The 11494-nt window shown below is 36.9% G+C and overlaps 1 protein-coding gene across 1 annotated transcript; it reads right to left on the bottom strand.

The window, feature by feature from the left end:
* Positions 1-50: 50 nt before the first annotated feature.
* On the bottom strand, positions 51-6460 carry LOC132701904 (uveal autoantigen with coiled-coil domains and ankyrin repeats). The gene is made up of 8 exons (XM_060670200.1): positions 6424-6460; positions 5336-5610; positions 3657-3758; positions 2586-2774; positions 2226-2529; positions 677-1128; positions 521-626; positions 51-466 (listed from the first exon to the last, which is right to left on the bottom strand). Exons 1-8 carry the CDS (start codon positions 6458-6460, stop codon positions 348-350), a joined length of 1584 nt encoding a protein of 527 aa, XP_060526183.1. The 3' UTR covers positions 51-347.
* Positions 6461-11494: the final 5034 nt, after the last annotated feature.

The following is an 11494-nucleotide window of genomic DNA, read 5'->3' as shown; positions in this document are numbered from 1 at the left end:
TGGATAGATGGCGCAACAGGTTTAATCAACTGTCATTATTTTGCGGTGTTTCTTACTTTTTCGAATAGATGACGCCACATGCGGCAGTTTTATCGGTGTTGTATAGATGGCGCTTTGAGAGAAATCATGCTACGTTCCGATGTGTTTTAATTCACATTTTATGTAAATAGTTAATTTAAGTATTTAATTTTCACTTGTTAAAGTTTTTTGCCATTATATGAGTGGCAGAAAGACTGCCGTTTTTATCCCAGAAAGCAATTTATAAAACTTGCTCGAAGTAAGAGCATCTATTTTGCGCCCTGCAATGAGGCCAATGCATTTCGATCTAAGTGCTACGTCGCGTCGCTTCAATCTCGCTTGGGAAGTTGAATCCTGATATTTTTCCGTCTGGATTTAGCGTCGATCACCATTTGCGCCTGTCTCTTCAGGTACCCTCTGGACGGTACTTCCTCCTCGTCCTCAGATACTAAAACGAGCGTCGTTCAATAGTGCGGGAGTGTTATCTCTTGTTAAAGCTCACCTGGTGTCGGGGGTGGTGCCGGAGAACCGCTAGTCTGAGTCACGGGCGTCTTACGAAGTAAAGTACTGTACGGCCCTGGTAGACGCTCCTCACCCAATTCGACAACCTAAAACCTGGGATTTACCGAAACATCGCGAAACCCTGAATGACTGATACCTTATTTGGGGTTTCCTCTATTTTCTCCTCCTTCTCCACCGCCGATTGGTGCTTCGCCAACATCACTTCCACATCCCGCACCAAGTGGTCTACGAAAACTTCGGGATTCGTTTCGGGTACCGCCACCGGGTTGACGCAGAGACGTAGCGACTGGAGGCTTTCTAGAATGTCCGCGAGGACCCGTTCCTTAGAAATCCGTTGCTCCCGGAACCGCACCGAACGGCTTTGTTCTTGGGAGATTTCCGTCTGGAGCCGTTCCATCTCACCAGACTTCCTTTCCGCTTCCTTCACTTCCGAATAGCGGAACGCTTCCAGTTTGCTCTTTAGCGTCTCCAAGTTCTTCTCGATTTTCGATTTCTCGTTTTCCGACTTTTGACGTAAGGAGTCGAGACGCGCCTGCGTCTCCTTTTGCGATTTGAAACGCTCGAGTACTTCGTCTGCTGTGGTACCACCTTGACAAAAACAGATGTTTCATACGGGGTCGACCGAAAAGCCCATGGTAAGCCCATGGTAAAACCCATCCCAACAGATGTTTATCCTGTATTAAGTAGGTCTTGCCTGGAAATGGACCGTTTTAAATTTGATTAAGCATTGATGCTGCGAGGTATTTCCGAATAAGTAGAACCGTTTATTTTAGCATCAGGTGATATATATCGTTCTTAAGAATTTAATCTAAATTGCAAAGCTGCTTTCACTGGGTAGTTCAAAGGGTAACTCTATTTATCTTACAGGTAATTTTGAAAATAATCATTTTTGTCTTGTGTGCCTGTCGACTAACAACATTCTTCTTCTTGTTTTTTTGTTTCTTCTATAAAGTTCTTCGATTTGTACACAACAACATTCTTTTTTAAGACTATGGTAGATAAAAGTACGTCATTTTAGATTGAATTAAACATTTTTAGAAGGTTCCCGTTTTTTATAACGCTCTAAAGTGTGCAGACCGAGGAATAAAGTTCTTCTAACAGAAAAGCGACTTCTGGAATTATTAAAAATAAAACATTTTAATAAAGACTACAAAATCGATTCGATAACACAACAAAACGGACATGAAATCTTGAGATTACCCACTTAGCATTGTATACTTCACCCGATTGAGATTATGTGGTCTGAATTGAAAGCGCATATAAGAAGAAATAACACTGCACCAACATTTAGTGATAGCACCATAAATAAAAATAAAAAATATCAATACAAAGCCGGTCTAACTAAGAAAAACGAGTAATAAAAGAAGAAAATATTTATGGAACTAGGTAACGGCAGTAGCGATAGTGACGATTTTTATTTATCTTCATATTTAATATTTTATATATTAATGATGATACTATGTAGAAGTGTAATGAAATATAACGTAATAAATTGTCACTTTGTACGAATTTTTTGATGTACAAGAATTGCCTGGCGAAAAAGACTGAAAACATTCTTATATCCTGCTTGTTATTGTAGGTAAGGGTGTGCTCGGCGGGTTGTTCTATAAGGGGCTGCGGTTTTGTAGGCAAAGTTAATCACGGGGTCGGTTGTAAAAAGCACTATATTTTTGGCCCAAGTATACCTGTAACCCGCTTGAGTAGTTCGAATTGTTGAGCCCGCGCCTCCACCGGATGCGGGGGCGTGGCGGACTTGTCTCCTTCGTCCGGGTCCGCCTCGGCCCCCTCGGGGGCAGGCCGCGGAGGCGGTTTGCCGCCCTGGAACATCCTTTTCTCCAACTCCTCCAATTCGGATCTTCCCGCCGCCACCAATCGTCGACCCTCCGCCGCCTCCAGTTCGCGGCGCTGAGCCGCCGCCGACGCCGCCTTCTCCTCTTTGATGAGGTTGTTACGCGCGCGCGCTTTCCTCCTGGTCGCCTCCACCAGTATCTACGGGCTGTCCAAAGTTAACCGCCGTCGAGTTTGGACGGTTCCGTGTGTCTGACCTTTTGCAATTTGTCGACGTCGCGGTTTTGATTCGCCAGTTCACCCTCCAAAGCGGACGTGGAGCTCTCGAATCTGGCCGCGTCCCTCTTCAGGGAAGTCCTGATATCGCGGTAGCGGTTTCGTATGTGCGCCGCCTCCCTGATTTGGACCTCCACGGCATGAATGTTGGTTTGCAATTCGGAAACGTGCTGAACACGCCGCCATTAACAATTCGGTTTACTTAATTTAATTAAATAATTAGAATTAACAATCAATCGATATCAATCGATGGTTACCGTTAATTCTCCGAATACACCGTCGTTAATTATTAATGAAATGAATTACGCAAATCAGTTTAATTAATTTAATTAAAAAGAACAAACCCCGTTACTCAAACGTTCTATTAAATTAGTTGACTTCATTGATTAAATTAATTTGCTATATTTGATAGCATTTAATTAACCATCTCATTAGTTCTAACATTAATGTCGTATCAGAATGGGGTCTGGTTAATCGATTATGTTTAAATGTTTTTAAGTGCTACATGCTATTCTATTCTACATAAATGTATTTAATTACGTAATAAATGAAATTGTAGTGAATCGATTAAGTGAAGTTAAAGACTTGGAGATTGTCTTCTAGTACAGATTTATTTTTATACCTCATGTTGAGCAATTAGTATTATCGACACCAAGAGCGTTGGATTTTGTAATAATAAGAAGAAGAACAATACTTGAACTATTAGAACTCTCTACTATTCATACGTTAGATCAAAATTATCAAAAAAATTATCAAAAAATATTTATGTGTTTGTTTATGTGTGGTAACTTCAATATTGCTTCAGACATATGTGACATTAATACGGATACGTTTCGTGAGATTGTTGACTGCTTTTTGCTTCATTCGTTTTCGCTTCTGACTTAGACCTTAGAGTAGTGTGCGATTATTCTCTTATTTATATATTTTCTGTAATTGAGAGTAAACCTGTTGAAATAAAAGTGCTTATTATTCACAATTTAAAACCTAAATCACTTAACTAATGCCGTCAATGACTGTTTAACGAAATTATTAATCCCTAACTACGTATGAACCTTTTTAGCCGGCTTCTCCACTTTCTGGATGAGTTCCTTTTTTTCTCTTCGGCCTAGCAAGTTTTGGTATTGGTTGCCCAACTCGTCGATGTACTTCCTCCTCTGTAATCAATACGTAACTTGATCAGTATAATTAAATCGTTGAAATACTGATCAATTAATTGCTTTAACCCATATTATCCCAAGCATAAAAAACATAAAAAAAATACTTTTTGCTCTGAAATTATTTATTTTATTTCACTTAAGAATACATTGCATTTGCGAAAAAAAACTCAAAACACAAAAAAATACTGGTGCGTAAACGATTCACTAGGAAAAAACCTTAAATATTGTTTTGGGGCACATAAGATGTAACATATCATTTATATATAAATATACAAAAGAAAGTTCAAATTCGACAGAAAACAACTAAAAGTAGATTTTTTTCCAAATAGAACCTGATTTGATGCAAAGAAACCCATAATATTTTATGGTGCGTGAGCGCACCACTGGTAACACCCGGTTTCATTTTTGGTGATATTTTACAAAGCACATTACAAACGTAAATTGTGTGCCTGTGGCAGATTCTACATCTCCTTCGGGCTTTATTAGCGCGAACAATCATGAGGTGACCTTGATTAGCATAACGCACTTCATCTATGGCAGGTGCAAGATTTCTTTGAGTTCCAAGCGGAGTTTTTCCAGAAAGCCTATTTTTTAGTTCCTCAAGTGACCTAAATTCATTCGGATATAGGTGTGTGAATGGACTTTATCTGAGCTTTCTTCCATTTAACAGTAGAAGCAAGCCTGTCGTTTGCAGAAATCATACGTTTTCTGTTGAATTTCAGAGTTCCAGGACATTCGGTCTATGTAACTCGAAAGTTCCAACTATATCAGTTGGTTCCTCAAACTCTTATAGATTTATGTTATCGTTCATATCTTCTTCGTCAGTCAATATATACCGCGTCAATATGTTCTGTAAATATTTTTTCACGTTATTTTTAGCACAAATTTACAAGGAATGGAATACGTAAATCCAAATAATACTCACGACTTTCATTGTTATTGTTCACTGCACAAAGCACAAACTAATACTAAAGAACACGCTAATTGTTATATGTCTATTCTACATGCGTTGACTTGTCTAGACTTGCAATTACAAAGTTTTGTTTCACAGATAAAACCAGTGGTGCTTTCTCGCACCAGTAAATATTTTTAAAAAATAAAGCATAATCAATATAGTAGTTCCAAGTATATTTTCTGAGATGTAATCTACATGCTATAGACTTAAGAAAAATGTCAATTCAAATCCAAAATATATTTTTTTACCATTTTGAATTTACTTGAAAATGTGATACAAATTTATGTACCGGTTTTGTTAACTTTTGAAGTGATAATAATAAAATTTCTAAATGGATGTTCGAAAATATTTCCTGGATGTGACAAAAAAAATCATCCCCCCCAATGGTGCATTAACGCACCACTGGGACAAAATGGGTTAATTATTACTTACTGCCAAACATACCGTCGTTACTTGTATTTTTGTTGTATAATTGTTATTAGATTTTAATCAGCGATATACCCATTTAACTTCTGTCAGTTCAGTTATTATAAATATTTAATCAAATCTATTAAATCTAATTAATTTCGAATGTCGATCGGTATCTTTGGCTGACGTAACGACTAAGGCTCGCGTATACCTTGTCCATGCGATATTTAAGCAAATCCAGCCTCTTGCCGGTGTTGATGACGTGCAGGTCCAAAAGCTCCTTCACCTGGAAACAAGATTTGTCGGCCAGAGGCCCCACGACTTCTTCGATCCGCTTGTCTTTCAATCTATACTCAGCGACCGGACTCTTGGTCTGATGCGAGACTACCGTCAAGTTGGAAATTTCCTTTTTCAGTCTGATGATGTCGTCAGCGTTGCTTTTCCTTTCGGCTTCGCAGTCTTCGAAGAGCGCCTTCCTCTGACCCTCTATAATATCGACGAGAAAGAAAAAACCGTGCGACGAACACGCCCGATTAATTCCCACATGCGCGCTACTAGCGTACGCGCGAGAGGTGTCACAATTTAAAAAAAAAAACTCGAACGGTTAGCAAGTGTACTAATACAGCTAGACAATGGACGTGATGGTTATTAAAATAGCTCGTGAGAAATGTGAAACAAAGCGCATTGTCCGAGTGTAACGTGATTTCTTTTGAGCAAACTATTTCGCCATTGGCGTCGACGTTCTCTAGAAACGTCGGCAGTTGCAGATAGATATCGATAACTCAAAGATCACCCGGGATGGTCGTACTTAAAAGCGGGCATCGAGACATCGGTCAAAAATCGATGTATGTTGCGCATCGAATATTTTAAATTATCGATAGTCGCCGTTCATTTAACAATAATTCGACAAAAAGTCAAATAATAAGCTTACGAATATTCTTTTATGGAATGGCTAGCTCTCCCCCACATCTCGTTGGTTAGTCGGTCCACATAAACCTACTACATAAACCGTTTATTATTATAATTATTACATTATATTTTTCACTACACTCAAGGCTTCATCTTTCTGTTGGTAATTTCTAATTTTTAATTTTTTAAAGGATTTAATTATACTTTTCAAAGGGTAATTCAAAATATCTTTCTTTATGTGAACCTTATTATTCGGAAATCGTCAACGAACCAGTCCATTTTTCGCGAGCTAATGTCAACTTCCTTATTTTAAATGGAACACCTGACATATTATGTCATTTCTGAATCTATTCAAAATTTTAGACATATTTTGTGTATAATATCCTATACCTTTTTGACATTTAAATTTATCTGCCAGTTTCTTCATTCGGAAGTATTCGTTTCACTTGAATAAGTTTTGTTGTACACAAAGGACTCGAATAACGGATTTCATAAGAAATTGAGATATATATTAATACAGGGTACGCGAAAAATAAGATTCAAAATGAAATAAAAAAAAACTGCCAAAAAACTTTTTTTTAAGGTGGCTATGACGGCGTTTACACAAAACAAGTGCCTTCTTGGACGCGTGTTTCATTGTTGATTACTGTCATGATTCAAATATTTTTAATAAATTTAATTTATTCACTTGCTTGGGTATTATGTTTCCCATAGAGGTAAAAATTGATATGTTAGAAAGTTACATATCGAACAATAAAAACAGAAAGATTATATAACAATATTTCCATTAAGAAGACGTCCAGGAACAAGATCTTCGACAGGATTTACCAACATTTTAGAATATATCGAACCTTGAAGAAAGGAAGAAATAGACGTCGTCTATCTAGATCTAGACGTCAAAAGAACAACGCTTCGAACCAGTCAATTGATCGGTAAAATAATTTTTAAAAAATCATTAAAATCGTATTTGGATATTCTTTGAAGAATGTTATACATAAATTGAACAATTAAACTTAATACATAAATTAAAATTAAACAATTGCAAAATGTTATTTAAAAGATTTTTTGACTAGTCCGTTAAAAAGTGATCAATTGACCACGGTCGGTTGACCAGTCCCATCACTAGCGGGCATCGGGACATCGGTCAAAAAATCGATAGTTAATATGACGCAGATATTCTAATTGATTGATACACTCATTAATTGATATATAAAGAAGGGGATCAGATTTAAACTTTTTTTCTCACCTCCATAGGTAGTTGGCGCCTCGCAAAATTCGTATAACAATATTTCGACGAAAAGCCAAACACCTAGACTAACTCTCCCCATTTCATGGGTTAGTTGACCCATCATGAATTCTACTAAATAACCCATGCAACACAGGTCACATATTTTGAAAGGCTTTTATGAACTCCAATATGTGATTAAATTAGTATTACAATTGTTACAATATATTTTTAATTATGCTTTTCTCTACTTTTTGAAAATCGATATAGGAGGCTTGTTCAAAAAGTAATTCTTTTGTTTTGGAAGTTAGGATTAATTCTTGGGAATGCACTACCGATACCCGTTAAAAAATTTATCTAAAATCAGGATTTTGCACTGTTTCGAAATTTAAACAAAAGCATATCGATGTTAAATACGAAAAACATTGCTAGCGTTTAAAACGATGCAAATTATTTGCTTAGGTTATGCTTTGTTTGGTATTTGGCATAATTTTTAAGGCTACACAACTGTTCCAAATATAGGATTGTGGCGATATTTTTGAAAAAACGGCTTCTTACACTTGTATAATCTTTATATTTTGTCAAAGTCTCCATATGTTGCACAGTTAATATTAAATGAACTGTTTTTTTTTTTAATGTCGATATATAGTTTGATGGAAGAAATTTAAGCGTTACACTTTGATAATTTTTGAAAATCAAAATCTTAGAAGTTTGGGAAAAAATGTTGGGAAAAAAAACAAAAGATCGTTCCATTAGAAGTAACGGGAAAGGGTATGTTCAATAATACTGATAAAGTCAGGCCGTTAGACCACAAGGTAATTGAATTAACATGACAACATTGACTCACATACAACCGATGAAAATCGTATACCTGAAAGTTGTATTTTCTTCTTAATTTCCAAAATTTTCTTGTTCAGTTTCACAAGCTTTCCGTTTTGGACAGCATCAGCAGGATTCATTCTTTTTTTTTTTTCGCAACTTCAAACTCCCAACTGACAATTGTATTTTAGGCAGTGACGTGTTAGCAGCGGTGTTTAATCGATAAAGTTTTTAAGGCGTAACTACGCGTTTATCGACCTAAAATAAACGCCAACTTTTCGCTTTATCTTTTTTTATGTTATTTGCTTGCAATATATTTTTACTTTGACATTATTACGAAAATGTTTTAATTTTATATTTTATTCTCCCTAAAACTTAAAATTAGGTCTAATTTTTTTTGCAAATATATATGGTTTCAAGTGTGAGGATTATTGCTTAAAAAGCTTAAAATATATTTTCTTTTTTAACATGGGTCGATTTTAAAAAACCTAACAATTTTATATGGGCTTTCAAGTAATATTAAATATCTTGGAAGCATAATAAAACCTTAATTTTTGCGATGAGTAATATTTCATGCTGGTTTATTCGGCAACCAAATAAATACAGCCACCCGGAATTAGGATAAGTTATGGTATTCAGAGGAGCCATATTGTCAGTAGTGCGTTACTGTGATACAAAATTCCGCCAAACTGACAAATGTGATGTACTTTAAGGTAACATTTTTTGGGTTGCATACATCACTGTTAACCGACAAAATGACTACGACATACGATATTGTTCTAAGACATATTTCTCATTTGTTTTGTCCGCTTATCTGTTCCATTTCATTTTGTTTAAATTGCGTGTAGTTATTTTAACAAATAGAAAAAGAAAAAGCAAAAATATCAAAGTAAAAATGGCCTGGTTGGTCAAGGAGGGTTACTCTCCGGACTCGGCATTGAAATCACCAGGGTTCGATTTTTCATTAAACTTCTCCTTCACGCTCTGATCGCGTCGGTGAAAAGTTTTTTTTTGGCCGTATCTGTACAACACAATAACGTAGATCGGTTATTATTATTAGTATTATTAAAAAAAAAACGGTGTATCTATCAATTTTTTGCTATTTTTTCCGATTTTAAAATATTTAAGGCTTAGTTTAATTAAATTAACTAGTTAAGTGATCAAAAAATAAAAATTATGCAAGCATTAGATAAAGAAATGCTTCCTTTATTATAAATGCAAATAATGTTTTGCTACCTAAAGTCGAAAGAAAGTGTGACCTTGGCTAGAAAATAAAGAAAAAGCAGGGGTTAAAATTGGTTAAAACGAGGTTTGAAAAGGATAGTAAGTAGTGAGTTTGTCAAAAAAAAACAGCCTAACGTGTATTTTTTCTATTTTGCTACCAAAAGTACCAAAAGTTTGTAGAGTAATATATATTACATTTTTAATTTTTCTAGTTAACGAAGTTTGATTTATGGTAAAAAATTGGTTTTGTTGGTTTATAATAATAACATAATTTTAATTTTTGAAGAAAATTAAATGAAGTTCTTGAACAAATTTGTAAAGAACATCGTCAATTTGTCTGATGTGGAGTTGATATTGAAATGAAGAGAAAAGAAATTGTCAGTGCAAAGTTAGTATTAGGTAATGTAGCAGTTTTAAGAACGAAAAAAATTGATGGGCCTCAGACCTTATTCTTTTCATGTGTATGGCGCTGTTATTTTTTTGTTCACGTAGTAGGACGTTAAAAGATTTTTTAATTAAAAAGATGGGCTTTAAAAGAAAATATTTATGATATTTATAATATTTAGTTTGGTTGGACATATGATATGATATATGATATTATATATGATATGATATATGTTATGGTATATGTTATGATATATGATATGATATGGCACATTTTCGATGACTTTTTTCAACATTTGAAGCCGTATATCGGCAATAACACGGCGAATGTTGTCTTCCAAATGGTCAAGCGCTTGTGGCTTATCCGCATAGACCAAGGACTTTACATAGCCCCACAGAAAGTAGTCTAGCGGTGTTAAATCACAAGATCTTGGAGGCCAACTCACAACTCCAAAACGTGAAATTAGGCGGTCACCAAACGTGTCTTTCAATAAATCGATTGTGGCACGAGCTGTGTGACATGTTGCGCCGTCTTGTTGAAACCACATCTCCTGGACATCATGGTTATTCAATTCAGGAATGAAAGAGCTAGTAATTATAGCTCTATACCGATCACCATTGACTGTAACGTTCTGGCCATCATCGTTTTTGAAGAAGTACGGACCAATGATTCCACCAGCCCATAAAGCGCACCAAACAGTCAGTTTTTCTGGATGTAACGGTATTTCGACATACACTTGAGAATTCACAATTTCAAATTCGTGCACCGTAAATTAATAAATACTTGTTCAATGTTAGGTTTAGCAGAAAAGTTTTTAGGATCGAAGGAGTAAAATAGCTGAGTGTCATCAGCAAATAAATGCAAATTCAAATATTCGATGGATGTATAAATATCAGAAATCAACGAAGCCGTAGTAACTCAATAACATATTTATGGTCAAGCCGATCAAAGGTTTTAGAGTAATCTAAAGATATAAGTGCCTTCGCAAGACCATTACCTAAAGAACAAATAGTGTGATCGTTGATGTGTAAGAGTAGATATATTGTGATATTTATTTCTGAATGTTAATAACGGTTATTTATTAATATTGTTTCAGGTGCACTGCTCAGGGTGCGACGTTTTTTCCGCACTTCGAGGCCCTGCTACTCGGTGCTAGCACGGAAGGACCGCGGATGCTGCGAAGTCCGCCGCACCGCAAGAACGCGACGCAATTGGCCGTTTCGGGTCGTGGAAGGGGTCGCGCTTACCGACACGCCGCCGCGAAAAGTAGTACCGCTCGCTATCCGCCGTAGGCGCCTTCCAAATCATCCCTTCGGCGCAGATTTTGCACCCCATCGTCTAACATCAACAGCGGTGAAGAATAATCGCTCGAGAGTCGTCGTCGGAACGCTCGGCAACGGCCGGAGAGTAGCGCGTAGGAATACACGAGAGCCGAAGAGACGGCCATATTGGCTGGTGCGAAGGGGCCCCCTCTCAGATCCGTGTAGAACGCCGTCGCGTACGTGCGTGTAACGTTGATTTCTGCGCGCGCGTTGAATTGCTGGTTTTTTTTTTTTTGGTTGGTTCCTTTTCGTTGTTCCCCCGGACGTCCTTTGGATTGTTTACGGTTCGGACATGGCGTCCGAGTACGAAAAATAGTCGCGTATGTGGTGACACGTGTGCGGGTCGTATATCGGATTTATTTGTGAAATATTGTGCGAGGAGCCCCCATGAGGGCAGCGGCGCCGAAATGTGGATTAACAACGTTAAAAAGAAGGACCTGGACCGTTGGATTATAGGTCTCGCCGTCGTCTTCTTCGGCTGCCTCG

This window comes from Cylas formicarius, unplaced genomic scaffold (assembly GCF_029955315.1).
Source record: "Cylas formicarius isolate icCylForm1 unplaced genomic scaffold, icCylForm1.1 PGA_scaffold_5__7_contigs__length_24384050, whole genome shotgun sequence".
NCBI classification, from domain to species: domain Eukaryota; kingdom Metazoa; phylum Arthropoda; class Insecta; order Coleoptera; family Brentidae; genus Cylas; species Cylas formicarius.
Note: the sequence above shows the minus strand (reverse complement) of the source record. Positions and strands in the feature narration are given on the sequence as shown.